Source organism: Anomaloglossus baeobatrachus, chromosome 6, assembly GCF_048569485.1.
Source record: "Anomaloglossus baeobatrachus isolate aAnoBae1 chromosome 6, aAnoBae1.hap1, whole genome shotgun sequence".
Classification (NCBI taxonomy): domain Eukaryota; kingdom Metazoa; phylum Chordata; class Amphibia; order Anura; family Aromobatidae; genus Anomaloglossus; species Anomaloglossus baeobatrachus.
In genome coordinates, this window is record NC_134358.1 from 260,776,476 (window position 1) to 260,797,810 (window position 21,335).

The 21,335-nt window shown below is 47.3% G+C and overlaps 1 protein-coding gene across 4 annotated transcripts in view; it reads right to left on the reverse strand.

Moving 5' to 3' along the window:
• Window positions 1-21,335, reverse strand: part of ZCCHC2 (zinc finger CCHC-type containing 2) — a 118,613-nt gene that overhangs the window by 79,259 nt on the left and 18,019 nt on the right. For all 4 annotated transcript variants that reach the window (XM_075314837.1, XM_075314838.1, XM_075314839.1 and 1 more), the window contains exons 2-4: window positions 13,668-13,758; window positions 12,891-12,967; window positions 8,964-9,035 (exon numbers count right to left, since the gene is read on the reverse strand). In XM_075314837.1, coding sequence (XP_075170952.1) covers window positions 8,964-9,035; window positions 12,891-12,967; window positions 13,668-13,758 — 240 coding nt within the window. The remainder of the gene's footprint in view (window positions 1-8,963; window positions 9,036-12,890; window positions 12,968-13,667; window positions 13,759-21,335) is intronic.

Genomic DNA, 21,335 nt, shown 5'->3' on the forward strand with positions numbered 1-21,335 from the left:
TGACTCCGAAGAGAGCGCGGCCAAATCAGAGACTCTCCTGAGAGAAGTTATGGCCACCAGAAAGACGACTTTCTGTGAAAGTCGAAACAAAGAAACTTCCCTAAGAGGCTCAAAGGGGGGTTTCTGTAAGGCCGTGAGGACCAGATTAAGGTCCCAGGGATCCAAAGGCCGCCGGTAAGGTGGAATGATGTGAGATGCGCCCTGCATGAAGGTGCGCACCTGAGCCAGTCGGGCGATACGCCGCTGAAAGAACACTGACAGAGCCGAGACATGTCCCTTAAGAGAATTGAGGGATAGTCCTAGCTGCAGACCGGACTGTAGAAAGGACAGGATGGTTGGCAAGGAAAAAGGCCAAGGAGCATGGCCGGAAGAACGACACCAGGACAGGAAAATTCTCCAAGTCCTGTGGTAAATTTTTGCCGAGGAAGACTTCCGAGCCTGAGTCATAGTGGAGATGACTTCGGAAGGAATGCCGGAAGCCGTCAGGATCCAGGACTCAAGAGCCACGCCGTCAATCTGAGAGCCGCAGAATTCTGGCGTAAAAACGGACCTTGAGAGAGAATGTCTGGGCGGTCCGGGAGACGCCACGGCACCTCTACGGACAGACGGAGCAGGTCTGGGTACCAAGCTCGCCTGGGCCAGTCTGGAGCGATGAGTATGACCCGACGGCCCTCCATTCTGATCTTGCGCAGGACTCTGGGCAAGAGAGCTAGAGGGGGAAACACGTAAGCCAGACGAAACTGGGACCAATCCTGAACCAGCGCGTCCGCTGCAAAGGCCTGAGGATCGTGGGAGCGAGCCACGTAAACCGGGACCTTGTTGTTGTGCCGGGATGCCATTAGATCCACTTCCGGAGTGCCCCACTTGCGGCAGATCGACCGGAACACTGCCTGATGCAGAGCCCACTCGCCGCTGTCCACGGTTTGACGGCTGAGATAATCTGCCTCCCAGTTTTCCACGCCTGGGATATGGACTGCGGATATGGTGGACTTCAAGTCCTCCGTCCACTGCAGGATGCGTTGAACCTCCAACATTGCCAGGCGGCTGCGAGTCCCGCCCTGGTGATTGATGTAGGCAACTGGTGTCGCGTTGTCTGACTGGACTCGAATGTGCTTGCCCGCCAACAGGTGGTGAAAGGCTACGAGAGCTAGGAGCACAGCTCTGATTTCCAGCACATTGATCGAGAGGACTGATTCGGACGGAGTCCAAATGCCCTGTGCTCGGTGGTGGAGAAATACTGCTCCCCAGCCGGAAAGACTGGCATCCGTGGTGAGGATCACCCAGGACGGGGTCAGAAAGGAGCGTCCCTGAGACAGAGAGAGGCCGAAGCCACCACTGAAGAGAGCTCCTGGCTTGTGGCGACAGAGCCACCAACCTGTGCAAGGAAGAAATCCGCTTGTCCCAACAGCGGAGAATGTCCAGCTGCAGAGGACGCAGATGGAACTGGGCAAAGGGAACCGCTTCCATTGATGCCACCATCTGACCCAGCACCTGCATAAGGTGCCTGATGGAGTGACGGCGGGGCCTCAACAGAGAGCGCACCGCCAGATGGAGGGACTGCTGTTTGACTAAGGGCAGCTTGACAAGTGCCGGCAGAGTTTCGAATTGCATCCCTAGGTACGTGAGTTTTTGGGTCGGCGTCAGAGTGGACTTGGGCAGATTGACAAGCCACCCGAATTGAACAAGAGTGGCGAGAGTGAGCGAGACACTCCGCTGACAGTCTGCGCTGGATGAAGCCTTGACAAGAAGGTCGTCCAGGTAAGGAATTACTGCCAACCCCTGGAGGTGCAGGACCGCAACCACTGCTGCCATGACCTTGGTGAATACTCGAGGGGCCGTGGCTAACCCGAAGGGGAGAGCCACGAATTGGAAATGTTCCTCTCCGATTGCAAAACGTAGCCAACGCTGGTGTGAAACTGCAATTGGCACATGCAGATAGGCATCTCTGATGTCGATGGATGCCAGGAAATCTCCTTGGGTCATTGAGGCAATGACGGATCGCAGAGACTCCATGCGAAAATGCCGCACCTGAACATGCTTGTTGAGAAGCTTGAGATCCAGGATGGGCCGGAAGGAACCGTCCTTTTTGGGGACTAGAAAGAGATTTGAATAGAAACCTCTGAACCGTTCCCTGGCGGGAACCGGCACAATTACTCCGTTGGCCTGCAAGGATGCCACGGCCTGAGAGAAGGCGGCGGTCTTGGAGCAGGGGGGAGTTGACAGAAAAAATCTGTTTGGCGGGCTGGAAGAGAACTCTATCCTGTAGCCGTGGGAGATGATATCCCGCACCCACTGGTCGGAGACGTGTTGAAACCACACGTCGCCAAAGTGGGAGAGCCTGCCACCGACCAAGGACGTTGCTGTCTCGGCCAGATAGTCAAGAGGAGGCTACCTTGGTGGCAGCAGCTCCTGCGGACCCTTGTGGACGCGGCTTCTTGCGCCAGGTGGGCTTCTGGTCCTTGGCCTTGTTAGTGGACGAGGCCGAGGGCTTAGAGGATGACCAGTTAGAGGAACGAAAGGAACGAAACCTCGACTGGTTCCTGCCCTGGACAGGTTTCCTGGCTTTAGTCTGTGGCAAGGAAGTACTCTTCCCGCCAGTAGCCTCCTTAATAATTTCATCCAGCTGTTCACCGAACAGCCTGGACCCAGCAAATGGGAGCCCAGCAAGGTACTTCTTTGAGGAAGCATCCGCCTTCCACTCACGAAGCCACAAGATCCTGCGGATAGCGAGGGAATTGGCGGAGGCCACCGCAGTGCGGTGAGAGGCCTCCAGCATGGCAGACATGGCATAAGATGAAAAAGCTGAAGCCTGAGAAGTTAAGGTAACCATCTCAGGCATAGATTCCTTGGTGAGGGAATGCATCTCCTCCAGAGAAGCAGAGATGGCTTTGAGAGCCCACACTGCTGCAAAAGATGGGGAGAACGAGGCCCCTGTCGCCTCATAGACAGACTTGGCCAGGAGGTCAACCTGGCGGTCAGTGGGATCCTTGAGTGAGGTGCCATCAGCCACAGATACAACTGTCCGGGCTGAGAGTCTAGACACCGGAGGGTCCACCTTTGGTGAGAGAGCCCACTCCTTGACCACCTCTGGTGGAAAAGGAAAACGGTCATCAGAACCACGCTTAGGAAAGCGTTTGTCAGGACAGGCTCTGGGCTTGGACACAGTGGCCTGAAAACTGGAGTGGTTAAAGAACACACTCCTTGGTCTCTTAGGCAAAGTAAACTGGTGCTTTTCTGCCAGAGAGGGTTGCTCCTCTGATACTGGCGGATTGAGGTCCAGAACAGTATTAATGGACGCAATCAAATCACTAACATCTGCATCCCCCTCAGTCAGATCAATGGGGCACATAGAGGTAGTGTCCGAGCCCCCAGTAAAGACATCCTCCTCGTCCTGCGAATCGGCTCGTGAATCGGAGCCGCGAGACGAGGAAGGAGAGGGGTCCCTGCGTTTCCTTTTAGGAGGACGGGGTCTGGGTGCAGATGAAGAATCCTCTGTGAGCTCTGGAGAGCGAGCCGAAGCAGCAGAGGCACCCTGTGAAGGGGGCTGATGCATGCTCAGCAGAGTCCGGGACAGCTCTCCCATGGAGTCAGCAAAGGACTGGGAGATAGACTTAGTAAACAATTCTACCCAAGCCGGGGGTTCAGCCACCGGGGCCGGAGCAGCCGGAGGGACCACTGGGGAGACTCCAGGCTGAGGCACCACCATGTTAGAGCAGGCATCACAATGAGGATATGTGCTCGGTTCAGGCAGTACGAGCTTACATGCAGTGCATAGTGAGTACAGCCTTGCTCCTAGTGTGAGACATGCTGCTGAGGTGGGGGCTCTGCAGTAAGAACACACTCCTTCAGAATGACCCCCAGAGAGTGTATAATAAAGTCCACAACCAGAGGTTGTGGCTTACCAGACCGATTTGTGTGCCCTCCGGATCCCACAACTCAGACCCCCAGACAGGTTGCAGAGATGCAGCAGCCAGCGCCGATCAGTGTGAGAATGCTGATAAAATGGCACCGGAGTGAGGAGGGGGGGCGGGGCCTAGTCCAAGAGCGGGAACCGGAGGGCCAAGGGGATCTACAGGGGAGGGAAACATCTCCTCAGAGAGGAGTGTCCTCCCCTCTGCTGAACGGCGCCGCACTGTCCCTCTGCCTGACTGACATGCAGGGGCAGTGAAACCGAAAGTAGGCCGCAGCTGAAGCCGGGGACTAAATTTTACAGTGCGGCCGGCGAGCAGGCACCCTCGGCGCGGTTCTCAGGGGAAACCCAGAGAACCGGCCGGAAATGTCCCCAAAATAACTAACACACTCTCCACAACAATAAAAAATGCAAGGGACCCCCTGACAATAACGTCTCAATACTTAGCTTGAGAGACGCAGGGCCAGGTCCCTGAGGGATGAGTGCTCCGTCCGGCAGGCTCCTGAGAGGGCTGCGAATGGAGACCGGTCTCCTGCAAAGCAGTGAGAACCGTGCTGGCTCCCACTTCAAGCCAGAGCCCGAGGGATGGTGAAGGAGCGCGGCATGTAAAGGCTCCAGCCTTGAAATCAACCTTAACAGCACCGCCGACACAGTGGGGTGAGAAGGGACATGCCGGGGGTCCAGCTTGGACCCGCTTTTCTTCCAACTCTTTAAAATCAAAAATCAGATGAAAATGCATGTGTTATCCTCCTGAACACAAAGCATTGAACTGGCTAGATTTGGTCATCCAGGGGGTGTATATGCTCGGAGGGAGGAGCTACACTTTTTAGTGTAGTACTTTGTGTGTCCTCCGGAGGCAGAAGCTATACACCATGGTCTGGGTCTCCCATAAGGAACGATGAAGAAAATGGGTCTTAAAAGGGGTTGTCTACTACTTGAACAATCCCTACTTATTCGCCTTGTTCACCCCAGTCAACAAAAATAAGCCTATACTCCCCTTGCGGTGCAGCCGTGGTTCCAGCGATGTCTGATGTCGCAGTCCCAGGCCCACATGACATTGTTATGACATGAGGGCTCTGCAACCAATCAGCGCCGGATCCATTTTTTTATGCCTTTGGACGTTTGAGCAGTAAATCAGCGCAGCGTTCACATCCTGCTGAAATGTCTGAAGGTGGGGAGACAGATGGCGGGTGCTGATTGGTTGCGGAGCTTGCGCATCATAATGTCACGTAGACCCAGGGAACACTGCTTGAAACATTGGTGGAACCGTGGCCGCACTGGAGGTCAGTATAGGCTTATTTATTTTTAAGGAGGTGAACAAGGGTAATTAGTAAGGGTTGTCGAAGTAGTGGGCAATTTACATATTGTGTCAGGAACTTTTTCTGCCGTTGCTGGCACTTTGAGAACATAAAACGAGGACAGTATTGTATCACAGTTAGTGATGAGCGAGTAGTTAGCGAGTACTGTCCCCTACTCGCATATTCGTTACGAGCAGCAGGCGCAATGTAAGTCAATGAAAAATACTCGCTAAGTAGTGAGTAACCCAAGAGCCGTACTATTCGCTACTCGCACAAAAAGTACCACTCTAGGGGTACTCGCTACTTAGCGAGTATTTCCCATTGATTTACATTGATCCCGCTCCACGTAACGAATATGCGAGTAGCGGACAGTACTCGCTAACAGCATAGAGAGTACGAATAGTTAACTACTCGCTCAACACTAATCACAATGTTTTAGGAGTAAGGAATAGGTGGGAGAGAATAAGTGGAAGATACTAAAAAGTCATGCCTCACAAATACGCAATGATCTGCACCTCAAAAACATTATTGAGCTAGGGAAATACATTGATGATGGAGGTTCACACAATATTCCTGTGACTTATAGTCTAAGAAGACATCAGAGTGATATAGAGTGGTGGCTGAAATCAGTAATCATATGAAAGGTTATTTCACCCATTCCTAGTCAAACAAGGGTCATCAGGACCGTTTGAGGGACAATGGTCACTGAGTAAATAGATATCTGGTTCCTAATATTAGGGGTACTTCACACACAGCAAGATCGCTACTGAGATCGCTGCTGAGTCACGGTTTTTGTGACGCAGGAGTGACCTCCTTAGAGATCTCGCTGTGTGACACTGAGCAGCGATCTGGCCCCTGCTGTGAGATCGCTGCTCATTACACACAGCCCTGGTTCGTTTTTTTATTGTTGCTCTCCCGCTGATACACACAGCGATGTGTGCGACAGCGAGAGAGCAACAATCCTGAATGTGCAGGCAGCAGGAGCCGGCGTCTGACAGCCTGCGGTAAGCTGTAACCAAGGTAAACATCGGGTAACCAAGGTGGTTACCCAATATTTACCTTCGTTACCAGCCTCCGCAGCTCTCACGCTGCCAGTGCCAGCTCCCTGCACACGCTAAGCTAAGCGGTGTGCGCTGGTAACTAAAGGTAAACATCGGGTAACCATACCCGATGTTTACCTTAGTTACCAGTGTCCGCAGCTTCCAGACATCGGCTCCGTGCAAGCGCAGCGTCGCTTGCACGTCGATGCTGGCTGGGGGCTGGTCACTGGTGAGATCTGCCTGTTTGACAGCTCACCAGCGACCATGTAGCGACGCAGCAGCGATTCTGACAAGGTCAGATCGCTGGTGGGATCGCTGCTGCGTCGCTAAAGTGTGACAGTACCCTTACTGTATTAAAGAGATGTTAGTAGGATTAACCCTACCAAGCCATCTATATGGGTATGACAGTCATAGAAAGCTGAATAAAATGATACTTTGATATGGGAGATCTGTAGTTTTATTCCAGAGAAATCCACATTTTTGTTAAAACGTGCATGATCTGTTAAGTAATCTATGGGCCGGACATACAGTTAGGTCCAGAAATATTTGGACAGTGACCGAATCTTTGTGATTTTGGCTCTGCGTGCCACTTATTTTTATTTACAATGAAACAACTGAGATGCAACTGCAGTGTAGCCTTTCAGGTTTAAAAGGGGTGGCCTGAAGACCACAGTAAACTGCGTTCTAAATCCTCATCTCTTTAGTGCCATAACCTAAACTATTTTCTAATGTACATTACATTAAAAATTCTCTACACTACCCTAACTACCATGCTTCCCTGAAAATAAGACAGGTTCTTATATTATTTTTTGCGCTGAAAGATGCGCTAGGGCTTATTTTCAGGGGATGTCTTATATCTTCCATAAGCAACAATCCACATTTATTCTTGAACAAAAAAAAAAATAAATATCAACATTTATTCAAATATAATGTCATATGTCATAACATTCTGGAACATCCACATTTTGTGTTAAACTTGGAATGTGTCAGCAGATTTGGGGCGTATAAGCTGCGGCCACCACCAGTGGGCTAATATATACAGTATTCTAACATGCTGTATACAAGAGCCCAGGCCGCTGTGTAGAACGTAAAAATCACTTTATACTTACCTAAACTGTCTCTGCGGTGGAGTTGGGTGATATGGGCATCTCCAGTGCCGGCGCCTCCTCTTTTGGCCATCTTTGTCGTCCTTCTGAAGTCGGGGTGCATGACACGTCCTACGTCATACACACTCGCTGGCATTGAGGTCCTGCTCAGGCGCACTTTGATCTGCTCGGAGCAGGGCAGATCAAAGTATTGTAGTGCACCTGCGCGGGACCGGCAAGTGTGTATGACGTAGGACGTGTCATGCACACAGGCTTCAGAAAGAGAACGAAGATGGCCGAAAGAGGAGGCACCGGAGAACGGAGACACCCATATCACCCAACTCCACCGCAGCGACAGTTTAGGTAAGTATTATAAAGTGTTTTTTACGTTCTACACAGCGGCCTTATATACCTATCTTGAACATAATTTTGGTAAAAAGCTAAAATGCCAAAACTTGTCACTGTCCAAACAATTCCAGACCTTACTGTACATTTGATAATCTGTCTCCAGGGTTTATTTTAAATGAAAAACTGTGTTACCAGTGTGAGATATGTAAAGACAGAAGGCAGTCAATCATTACATGTCTCACACTGGTAACACCCCCTTCATTTAAAAGAAGCTCCGGCGGCAGATTCTCAGGAAGATCAGTCTGAACAACAGATGATTTACAAACTAAAAAAAGTGTGGATTTCCATGAAATAAGATATCAGATCTCAAATATCAAGGTATCACTTTACGCAACTGTCTATGGCCTCCTTGCCCACAAAGACACCTTAGGAGGGTTGATCTTAGTGGCAGATTCCCTTTGAAGGGAATCTGTCATACGGTTTTTGCAACCTAATAGAGACAGAGCCCCTGATTCCAGCAATGTATCAGTTACTGGACTGCTTAGTATAATTTTGATAAAATCACTGTTTAATCATAAGACTACTTGGTTTGCTGCCAAATAGTCCAGCATATTCATGATCTTTGATGAACCCTGGCCCCCACTACTGATTAACAGCTTTCTGTGTACACTGTATATGGGCGGAAAGCAGGGTTATAGAGCTCCATATTCAAATATCTGCTAGATCTGCAGCAGAGAAAATAATTTTATCAAAATGACAGCAAGCAGACCAATAAGTCACATCACTGAAATCAGAGACTATCTCTACATAATGCTTCCCTCAGATGACGTAGCAAAAAACTGGTGACAGATTTCCTTTAACCTGTGTTTCCCCATTCAACACTAACTAGGACCGTATCTAATTATGTACCTATCATTGTAAAATTGGTGAACACCCCCATTACCTTCTTTCTGGCACATTTCAGCTTGTTATGAAGACTTGTCGCGGGGGTATATAAAAAGAAGATTCAATAATAGGCTATATCAAAATTGGATGTCACATCAGGCACGTGAACTTGAAATGAGACTCCGATAAATAAATACTATTTAGGTCGGATGTTTAGATTTTCCACATTCTTAAAGTTAGATGGACTCAAGCTCTCAGAAAAACTACCATCAATCAGATACAGTTTATACAGGTTTTATACTTTTCGACCTAAAAAAATTTTCTAGTTATCCACATTAGAGTTAGGAATCTCTAACATTAGGCTGCACTCTTTAGATTAAATTAATCAATTACCTACCAATAAAAGAAATTCTTGCAGCTCCCGATATGATTTTGTTACAGACGTTCTGGAGTTATCAGACCAGTTCACCTATAATACAGAGACAAAAGAGGTCACAGCTAACCATTGCATTCATCTATAGATTATTATTGATTATACTGTTTATATAGCCTATAGACAAGATTCTCTACCAGCGATAAAGTAATGTCTAGTTCTCATTACCAGTGATTGAGGTACATAAACATTGCTTACTGTACCTTTCACTTGATTCATGAACTTACTGTACTGTTAATATAAGCATACAATTAGCCAATTACGCTTCTTAAAGGGAACCTGTCAGCAGAAATTTCGTAATAAACCTAAAAGATTCCCCCTCTGCAGCTCCTGGGCTGCATTCTAGCAAGGTTCCTGTTGCTATTCTGCCCCTTTGAGAACTAAATAGTTTATAAAGTTTATATAGTTTTTGTATGCAAATATTTTTTGTACACGGGGGCGGGCTCTCTTGTGTCCGTTAGTCTGCCTCCTGCCGCTTTATGCCATCCCCCATCACTCATTTTCATACTGAGGCCACCGCCCAGTGCTCCTGAGGTCTCGCGCATGCGCCATGCCACACTCGCGGCACTGTGCACAGTGTGACCGCTGGTGACACGATTGCGCAGGCATGAGATTATGGGCGGCACTGTGATTGTCAACAGCAAGTACCTGCCCATAATCTCGTGCCCGCGCTTTCCCCTCTGCCTCCACCGTTCTGCGCAAGCGGTGGCCAGATGAACCCTGTTGATCGGTGGTGTGCTCTGCTCCTCCCATCCATTTCCTGCTCCAGGGAAATATGGGTAAGAGGTGACGTGGGTTCATCTAGCCAGCGCTTGCGCAGAACGGTGGAGGCAGAGGGAAAAGCGCGGGCACGAGATTATGGGCGGGTACTTGCTGATGACAATCATAGCGCCGCCCATAATCTCACGCCTGCGCAATCACGTCACCAGCTGTCACACTGCACAATACAAGAGTGGCACGGCGCATGCGCAAGACCTCAGGATCACTGGGCGGCGGCCTCAGTATGGAAATGAGCGATGGGGGACAGCGCAAAGCGGCAGGAGGGCGACTAACGGACGCAAGAGAGCCCGCCCCCGTGTACAGAAAAAATATTTGCATACAAAAAGACTTTATAAACTAATTAGTTCTCAAAAGGGGCAGAATAGCAACAGGAACTTGCTAGAATGCAGCACAGGAGCTGCAGAAGGGAATCTTTTAGGTTTATTACAAAATTCCTGCTGACAGGTTCCCTTTAACCAAACCAGCCAGGGAATACATCTGTAGGGTGATATCACTGCTATCCCAGCAACACAGTGGGCAAAATCTGGTGGGGTGGGGGGCACGAAGGACCTTACTGGTGAAACTCATGTCACAGCTGTCCACACAATTAACTGGGCAGATCATCTGGGCAGGGTAACATTCATATTGATGCACACAACCCAGCACCTAGACACCCGAGGCCACATAAAAAAACAGCCTGCATAACATTGTATGGGAGGAGTTTTATTGGTATCTCAAAAGGAGGTTTATTTTCTTCTTTTATTAAACTTAAAAAGGAACTGGGCAGCGACTTTTCCCAATATAAACTAAAGCCACCATCATTACCCTTCTCTTCTACCGCAGTCCAGCAATCTGTATAGGAGCCTGCAACTCCCCCTGTAAATCCAAAAACTACGCTGTATGCCAATTTTCATGGTCCAACGAGCACTGCCTGTATTCCTTGAATTGCATCCCACTACCTTGATTGATATAGATGACACCTCCAAGACCGTCCACACAGCTCTGTAAATCTTGTGCCTGCACACTTTGCTCTGTTGCTACCAGGCCATGAGCAATACCGATCAAATAGGGTGCAGCAAAGTGCATCTGTGCTTCAACTGCACATGTACAAGATATGCAGAACCACACCAATCAAAGCAGGAGGATACACCTGAGGGGACCCAGGAGATACCATGCAAAGACCAACTATGCCCATCGGACCAGACCGTGCCAGGAGAATTATGAAATCTATTCTTTGGATATACAAGTGGACATAGGGCTTATATACAGATTGCTGAACTGGAGTGCAAGGCGATGGCTTCAGTCTATAATAATAAATAATAATAATAATAATAATAATAATAATATAGAGAAAATCTGCTGCCAGGTTCCCATGTGTGCATGCTGAGTATTTGGTGCAGAAATGTTCTGCAACAAATCTGTTCTGGCAGAAAAATGCACCAAAAACTAGGTCCATTTTTGCTGCGTTTTTCACAATGAAATCAATTGGTGGAAGTGCTGAAAAAGGGAGGGAAAAACGCACCAAGAACTGATATGATTATTTTCTGCACCAAATCTAAAAAGGAAAAAGTAAGGAACATGTGCACAACAATTAAGAAATTCTCACTGACTTCTCTGGCAAAAAGGATAGGCATGCAGTTATCTGACAAAACTGCACCAACATAATGCATAAAAAATGCAGTGTGCACATGGACTTAAAGTCTTTACTTTAGAGATTTTTTTTTTTTTTTTAAATCATTTGCGGATACAAAGTGTCTGCAAGTCCTTTAACTTAATTCTCAACAAAAATGTTACAAATCCATCCAAGCTCCCTCCTCTTCTCTCCCGCCTTTCTCTCAGGGTTAGAGATAGCAATAGAAAGAAGAAAGGTTACTCATACCCGCAGCATAGAGAGGGAAGAAAGTAGCTTTAGGCTGGGGCCAGACAAGCATATGGCATCAGATGCGAGAGCATCGGATGCATTATGCTAATGACCCTTGGCTCCCACTCTGCTGCGAGCGTGATCAGTGTCATTATACTGTGCTCGGATCACAACTGCAGAAAAAAGGGCGGGAGCTGTGGAGGAGAAGGGGGGATTAATTGCGCCATCTCATTAATTGTTAGCTGGTGTGATTATAGCACTGCACTCCAGTGTCATCCAAGTGCAGTCTGATGTTTCACTCACACCCATAGACTTGCATAAATATGAGTGAACTGTCACTTGAAGCATGCTGCGATTGTTTTCTCGGTCAGATTAGGGCAGCGAAAAAAAATTGCAGATGGGATTGGCCCCATAGAGTAACATTGGTCCGAGTGGACAAAACACAGGCTGTAGAAAAGGAGGAAAGCAAATTAAGAGAAATTGAAGGATAGATGTGGTGCTGATATATGAGCTAACTAAAACTGTAGCACCTCCACAAGAGAAAAATCTGAACTTGGACCAGGTTGCAAACTGTATCATAAGGGGGCCTGAATATGAATGTAGGGATGAAGGTTGCAGACTGAAATTTTGTACAATTTTATTAAATAAAGGTAACCACTAACACAAGTAAAAACATATTTCCATGTTAAATGAGTCCCTAGTGAATACTGTACATTTTACATTTTTTTTTCCCACGTAATTGACCGCAGATATAATGTTCTCTCTAACCTTAGCCATTACTACAGGAGCCCTGATGGCAACTACATCTGGGCACCTGCATCTTATCACATGAGAACAACTGCTCCAATATGCTCTATATAGTAATTTCTAAAGATTAGAGCAGTATTAAGTGCAACTGTCATGTAAGGAGCAAGACCCTGAGAAGACCGATATAACAATCAATTCATCTTGTGTATACTGACAGCAGTCTAGGTAAAATTTGAAGAGTTCGTAATCTATAAAAGTCAAATATACTGTATATGCTGGAAAGTCATTTTAGAATTAAATTCTCCAGAAAGGAAATACAGTTGATGAAACCACAATTTGACAGCCTGCCATGTAGCTGAGCACTACAGTGCATGGATAACGTCAAATGCTTGACAGCAATATACAGTGTGTTGTCTGATTCCAAACACAGTATAAAAGTACACACATTACAGAGGGGGTTGTAGGATAAAACTGCAAAAAGGTTTTAATACTTTATACATACCTACACAAAAATATACACTCACCTCAAAAGTGTATTCTGAGTTCTTGTCAGCTCTCCTCCTTTGCACATGCTTAATATTGATGCTCTCAATATGCACAGCTGCAAAACATGACAGCTACAATGAACAGATGCTCCTATGCAGCCAGTACCGATGGCAGGTGGGTTCTTAATATGCAAACATTATTAACCTCTTTGCAAAGTAGTACAGTGGAAACCATTGAGATCCCTTGGAATAAAGGTCACTTATTTTCTGCCTTTGCTTTTTGCACTGTAAATTATGCCTATGGTTCAGTCCTACTGAAATGGAAGTGACAATGCGCATGCCATGTGCCCTTTAAACACTGGCAGCTAACTTATGTTTGTGTGCTTCACTTATGTTAGCTTGGTTCTCACTGCTGCTCTGATGTAGGATAATTCAGGAGCTTGTTACACAGCAGACAGTACATCACGAGTGGACATCGACATATGAGGGTCCCTGTGCAAGAATATATGGGCACTTTGGGGTCCTATAGTTCATCATAATGAACAATTCTACCTGGTTTGGAGGTGGAAATGGGCCCTTATAGGGCTGCACAGATACCGCATGTCCGCCCCTGCTATATTTCACATAGTAATAGTAGAAAATCCGTAATTAATAAACTAGGAACAAGTCTGTGGACTGAGGAAACTATGCAGAACCCCAGTAACACCAGCCCAATGCACAGTACTTTGAGCAGCAGTGGTCTATATACAGATGGATGGATCAGAAAGATGAGAGCGGATTCTTCAGATGAAGCAGACATATGGATGAAACGATTACCTTCTTGCTGAAGATTGTGAGCTGTTGCTCCAACTCCATTGTGAGTGCCTGTACTGCCATCACTGCTGGGTAAATATTCATGAATATCCTCCTGCGGAAGAGAAGTGCAAATATTAATTCAGAAAACAGCTTCATTTCCTACTGCTAAATAAACTCAAATATAGGTTATGTAATCTGAAGGAATGAAGACTCGTGCTGCCAGCGAGAGGTTCTGAAGAGTGAATTTTCGACTTTTCACTTTGCATCCTTTGTATGTTTTATCATGGTATTATAGGTTTTAACCCCTACACCCCCATGCAATTTTCCGTTTTTCATTTTATCTTCCCCTTCTTCCGAGAGCTATACATTTATTTTTTGATTAATATAGCCATATGAGGGCTCATTTTTTTGTGGTACAAGTTGTACTTTTTTTCCTCCAATAATATTGAAAGTGGGTATTAATCCGAGCCACCAACTATTCCTTTGTAGGAATATCTGGCGACTTCCATTTGGCAGCAATACATTGCCTGGCAGATATTACAATGTGTGAGATGCATTGAGCAACCGGGGAAGGGACATTTTCAACTCCGATGTGAAGAATCCCCAACTGAGGAGAGGGAGGTATCCCTAGTCTCGAATACTTTATTCCAAAATAGGAAAATGCCTGGACACAGCCACCAGAGATGTGACTGGGTCCCCACCTCGCCGCACCCCTTCGAACATAGGGGGGGGAGGAATTTGAGGCAAATTTAGCCACCTGCGCCAGGTATCTGTACCAGTCCATATAGACTTTTTAACCTGCTCCATATGGTTAAGGCAGGCGGAGGACAAGTTATACTTTTGAATGATATTCATTTTACCATATAGCGCACTGGAGAAAAAAAAAAATTCCAAATGTGGACAAATTGTGGAAAAAAAATTTGAAATTCCACAATGTTTTTTTTTTTATTCATCATGTTTATTATAATGGTAAAACAGACATGTCAGTACGATGCCTCAGGTCAGTACGATTTTGTAGATACCAAACATGTATACTTTTACTTTTATCTCAGCGGTGAAAAAAAAAAAATCAAAAAAAAAAATCAGACGTTTGTCCCCCTGAAAATGCGCTTTTGTCGCCATTTTCCAAGACCCGTAGCATTCTACTTTTTCGGGATCTAGGGCTCAGTGACTGCTTTTTTTTTTTTTTGCGCCTTGAGCTTTATGTAATTATTGGTTAGATGTGATGTTTTGATTGTCTGTGATTGCATTTTAATGCAATGTTTCAACAACCAAAAAGCCCATAATTTTGAGGTTTGGATAAAAAATTTCTCGCTACACCGTGTACAGATCAGATTAATTGAGGTTATATTTTGCTTGGGCATTTTTGAACACTGCGATACATAGGTGTATTTTTTTTTATTGTTTTATGTTCAATGGGGCAAAAGGGGGGAAATTTGAACTTTATGACTATACACTGCAATCACATCTCCTGATCACAGCGATGCTGCAGCAACCAAAAAAAAAACGTAATTTTGGAGGTTTGATTTTTACTCGTTTACTGATCAAATTAATTTTTTAGATTTTGATCGGACATTTCTGAACTCTGATACCAAAGCTGTAATTTTTTTTGTTTTACTTTTAATGGGGGTGATTTAAACTTGTTATTTTTTTATACAGTAGTAGGGAACTTGAAGCTGCGATCATCTGCTTGTGCGGTACAGATCTGCTATGAATGCTTGCTTGTGTTCACAGGCACAGGAGTCATCAGCTGAACCCCAGTTGTCATGACAACCCATTAGCGCCCCTTCATCATGTGACTGGGGCACTGATGGGCGTGATTAGTAACACGGTTCCCATCAACGAGTGTTAAATGCCATGGATAGATCTCGGTCTATGGTCCACCCACAGCTGTTAGAGGTACGAAATGGCTACTTAAATCAGCTGTCAAGTGCCAGGAGAGATGCGGATTCAGTGTGTGAGCCCGGAAAGGCAGTGTCACAAAGGGGTTGTGAGGACCGTTCACCAAATTTTTTATGTCTGGATACACGTGTAATAGTGGCTACAGATTAGATATTTTTGGGGGTGGAGAAGGGACAAGAGGGGATGGTCAGTGTTTTTTCTCCCCCCTAGGTTACAAACAAGAGACGGGTTCACAGAGAAGGTAAGCAACACGACTGCCTGCTTCCCTTCACACTGCCAATGAATTAGGGTATTCTGCACGTGGCAGATATGTGTGGTCACTCAAAAGCATTTTCTGGACAAAAAAACCCACCTTGTGCCAGAAAAATGCATGCGTTTTTAGTAACTAGGGATGGACATACCCGGGGTCAGCGGATTTAACTGGGTTTAAAAAACAAAACACTGTTCTGGACCAGAATTGATCCCATGTATGTACACCGGTCCCTATATAAGTCTATGAGGACCAGAAGCTGGTGCTTAGAAATAGAGTTAGAAAGGATATGGGGATTGGAGCAAGAGTGTTAGGCCGGTTTCACACTTGCGTTTTTTCGACGCAAACGGGCTCCATCACTAATGTAGTACAGTTAATTTATTTACAGTGGAATAGCGACAGCATGCTGCCTGCACTACCCGCCTGTGTCCACATGGTGTCGCGCTTACACTGTAAATAAATGAACTGTACTACATTAGTGACGGAGTCCGTTTGCGTCGAAATAACGCAGATGTGAAACCGGCTTATACTTACTGAGTCTCCAGCGCGGCTGTAACTGCTCCTGAAGCCTCTCATTAGCCTCATGTATATTCACTGCTTCTCCCACCCGCCAGCATCTGTGACTGGTTGCAATCAGACAGCAGTCGCTCCCTGAGTGGCAGCGTGTCTGACTGCTTGCAATCAGAAAACACATACAGCTGCACGCTACAATGCTAACAATGAATAAGGGAACTCTGGTATTGCATCACTGCTATAGGAATAATTGAAGAAAAAAAAAAGATATTTAGCTTATGCATTGGCCAATGTATGTGAGCCTGGTAACCAGCGGCAAAGTATATACTGGGACGCAATAAAATGCCTATCTAGGTTAAGAACCTAGATGTCTGGGTAGCTAGGATCCTGTTATAAAGAGGAATGTGAGCTGACATTAACCCCTTATTACCCAGATTGCCACTGCACCAGGGCAAGCGGGAAGTGCCAGGTAAAGTTCCGGGATTGTTGCATCTAAGGCTGTGTGCACACGTTGCGTTTTTTACCGCGGAAACGCTGCATTTAGAACCGCAGCGTTTCAGTGGCAAATTGCATGCATTCAGCTTTCGCAGCAAAGTGTATGAGAAAGCCGAAAAATCAGTGCACACGCTGCGTTTCTAAACGCAGCGTTTTGGATGCCAAAAATCGGTGCGGAAAGAAAAGCAGCATGTCACTTCTTTTGTGCGTTGTGGCTGCGCTCTCTCCCCCATTGAAATCAATGATGCGGGTCAGAACGCAGCTACAACGCAGTTCGCTGTTTTGTTGCGGTCCGCGGGCTTTGTCGGCATACAGAACGCAGGCATTTACCTGGAAGTGAGGTCAAGAGGTTTCCTGTTGACCTCACTTCCTGGCAAAGTTCAGGAAAGCCCCTGGTGTCGCCAAAGTGCCCGCCCCGACCCCCCTCCCGAAAATCCAACATGGCCGCGCGCACAGCAGCGCACCGGCCGCCCTATTCCTCTGTTTCTGTCGCATGTGCAATAACACATGCAACAGAAAACTGCTCCCCAGGCCCTGCCAGGTCACCCCCTATTTCCCCCGGTGTCCTCCAGTGTCCCCCGGTAACTCCCGTACCTGTCACAGCGCTGATCCCCCGCGGCCCCCTCCTCCTTCACAGTGCGCGTCGGTCACATGTGCCGAGCAGCTGACGGCTTCCTGTGTTCAGTGTGAGCTGCGCTGGCTGCTGCTGCTCGGCACTGTGCAGCTGTGACCCGGGGAGAGTGGGTGCAGATTCTTTGCACCCACTCTCTCCTCAAATGGCGGGTCTGCATTACTAGAAAATGGGGGACACGTTCCCTGAGCGTGCCCCCCATATTCTAGAAGGTCCAGAGGCGACGTGGGACATCAAAAATGGACACTGCGGACCCAATTTTTTTTCTTTTCAATAAATTGGTGAAAGAGGAAAGGTTTTGGGGGAGTGTTTTTTCAAATAAATTTTTTTTTGGTTGTCAATTTTTTTTGCTATTACTGTCAATTAGTTATGTCTGGTATCAAATAGACGCCATGACATCACTAATTGCTGGGCTTGATGCCAGGTGACATTACACATCTGGTATCAACCCCACATATTACCCAGTTTGCCACCGCACCAGGGCGCAGGATGAGTTGGGGCGAAGCGCCAGGATTGGCGCATCTAATGGATGCGCCACTTCTGGGGCGGCTGTGGCCTGCTATTTTTAGGCTGGGAAGAGTCCAATAACCATGGCTCTTCCCATCCTGAGAATACCAGACCCCAGCTGTCAGCTTCACCTTGGCTGGTGATCTAATTTGGGGGGAACCCCACGTTTTTTGTTTTGTTTTTTTTTAATTATTTATAAATAAAAAAAAAAAAAAAAAAAAACCAGCTTGGGGAGCCCTCCAAATTGATCACCAGACAAGATGAAGCTGTCAGCTGTGGTTTGCAGGCTACAGCTGTCTGCTTTACCCTGACTGGCTATCAAAAATAGGGGGGACCCCACGTCATTTATTTTAATTTTTTTTTTTTGGGCTAAATACAAGGCTAGGCACCCTTTAGTGCCACATGAAAGGCACTAAAGGGCGCCAGCTTAGAATATGCAGGGAGGGGTGGGACGTTATATATATGTGTTACATCCAAGAAAAGCTGCGTTCTGAAGCGCATGGTGCCGGCGAGAACGTGCGCTCTGCCTGCAGCTCCTGCCATAGACAGAGCAGGGGCTGCCGGCAAAGCGCACGGAAGAAGTGACATATCACTTCTTAGAACGCAGCGATTCGGGCAGCAGCCGAAGCGCTGCGTTCTAATATGCCACGTGCGCACGGCTCCTGCACAATCTCCATAGACTGTGCAGGGGACGCAGGCAGTTACGCTGCGCTACAAAGCGCAGCGTAACTGCATGAATTACGCACACGTGCGCACATAGCCTTAACACTGTACAATGGCATCGTGGCAAGCTCCGGTCACATGCTGTCATGTGACCGGAGGTGCCAATGTACTGTATTACACTGAGTTTTGGCCTGGGACCTCCAGAAAATAAGTCACATGCTGCTTCTTTTTGCTGCCAAAAAACTGCAGCAAAACCAGTAAGGCTGCTTTCACACTTCCGTCTTTTTCCATCAGTCACAATCCGTTTTGTAACGGATGCGTTAAGACACTGTGGTACAACTGATGGGACGGATCCGTTAAAGAACGGATCCGTCGTAGCAGTTTGTACCTGACAAAGAGAATCCAGGTGTGGCCGCGGGTAACCGGAGTGATGTCAACGCTGACAGAACGACTCACTTTAGCTGCTGTGTGGAGCTCACAGCGAGCGGCGGATGTTCTACGGCCGCTCCTGTCAGCTTCCAATGTAGCAGAGCTGAAAGCGTCGTGGGACCTCGTGTGGATTACGTTGGACCTAGAGGGGTATTTTAAGATTAATAAAGTGGTGAAAGAGGGTGTTTTTTTCGTCTTATTTCAAATAAAGGATGTTTCAGTGTTTGTGTTTATTTACTTTCACTACCGTTTAGTGATGGGAAGGGGGTGTCTCAGACACCTGCCATCACTAAGCTAGGACTTAGTGGCTGGGCTGCCATTGACTCCTTATTATCCCGATTGCCACCAAAACAGGGCAATCGGGATGAGCCGGGTAGAGTCCCGGGACTGTCGCATCTAATGGATGCGGCATTTCCGGGCGGCTGCTGGCTGATATTTTTAGGCTGGGGAACTCCCCATAATGTGAGGTTCCCAATCCTAAAACCAGCCCTCAGACAAGTGGCTTTACCTTGGCTGGTATCACAATTGGGGGGGGCCACACGTCTTAATTTTTCTTTTTTTTTTTTTTTTTTTTTTTTAGAGACCGAGCATCAGACAGACATTTTCTAACCAGAAAGGAATTTACACATCTGAGCATGCTCTGTTGCTAAGAGGGAACCGTCGCCAGAATCTGTCATTTGACAGATTCAGGCGCCCATAGGCTTCCATTATAACAAACGATGGACGCTGACGGAATCCTGTGCACTGCGTTTTTTTGACGCTACAAAAAAATTACATTCTGTGTTGCTTCCGCCCGGCGGTCAGTCATTCCATGACTGATCAGTCGCATAGCGGATGCAACGCAGGGCCATCAGTCGCAATCCGTCGTTAATACTAGTCTATGGGGAAAAAAATGAACCCTGCAAATTATTTTGCAGAATTCAGTTGTTTCTCTAGGCAACGGGATTGTGACTGATGGAAAAAAGAGAATTTTGTTACTTACCGTAAATTCTTTTTCTTATAGTTCCGTCATGGGAGACCCAGACCATGGGGTGTATAGCTACTGCCTCCGGAGGACACACAAAGTTACTACACTCAAAACGTGTAGCTCCTCCCTCCTAGCATATACACCCCCTGCTAGCCAGTCCTAGCCAGTTTAGTGCAAAAGCTGAAGGAGGACATCCACCCACAAGAAGAGACAGAGTAAAATCCGGAAGAACCGGAACCTCTGTCTACAACAATAACAGCCGGTGAAGACACACGGAACAAGAAACCTGCCAACAGGCAATAGGGAGGGTGCTGGGTCTCCCATGACGGAACTATAAGAAAAAGAATTTACGGTAAGTAACAAAATTCTCTTTTTCTTTATCGTTCCTATGGGAGACCCAGACCATGGGACGTTCAAAAGCAGTCCATGGGTGGGAATAAACAGACAACTGAGAAGCAGGTAAACCCAACTTCACAAATGGGCGACAGACGCCTGAAAGATGCGTCTGCCCAAACCCGCGTCTGCCAAAGCAAGAGCATGCCTTGGATAGAGCTTCGAAAAAGTATGCAGACTAATTCGAGCTGCAGTCTGACAGACCTACTGAGCCGTAGCCTGGCGTGAAAGCCCAAAAGGCACCGACAGGTCTGATCAAATGTGCTCTAATCCCCGGCGGGGAAGGCACTTGAGTACACTTGTAGGCCTCGGAAATGGCCGACCTAAGCCAACGAACCAGGGTCGGCTTAGATGCCGAGAGACCGCTACGCTGACTAGCAGTCAGTACTAGAGAGAGGTGCACCGCCTAATAACGGCGGTGCGAGACACATAGATCCGGGGCGCCCGCACCAGATCCAGGATATGCAACGCTTCCTCAAAGCGATGAACAGGAGCCGGACAAAAGGAAGGCAGGAAAATTGCCCCGGATAAGGTGGAAGCTGTAACCACCTTAGGGAAAAAAGTCCGGAGTCGGACGGAGACCACCTTGTCTTGATGCAAAAGACCAAAACAAAAAGGGGGTGACTCAGAGAAAGTGCCGCCAGAACTCCCTGGCGGGAAATTATAGCCACTAGAAAGACTACTTTCTGTGAAATATGAAACAAAGAAACCTCCCTAAGAGGCGCAAAGGGGGGTTTCCGGGAACCGGATTAAGGTCCTAGGGCTCCATAGGCCGCCGGAAAGGCGGAATGATGTGAGATGCGCCCTTAAAGGAGCGCACCGGAGCCAGCCGGACGATACGCCGCTGGCACATACTGACAGAGCCGAGACCTGTCCCTTAATGAGGGATAGTCCTAGCTGTAGACCGGACTGTGGAAGGGACAGGAGGGTCGGCAAGGC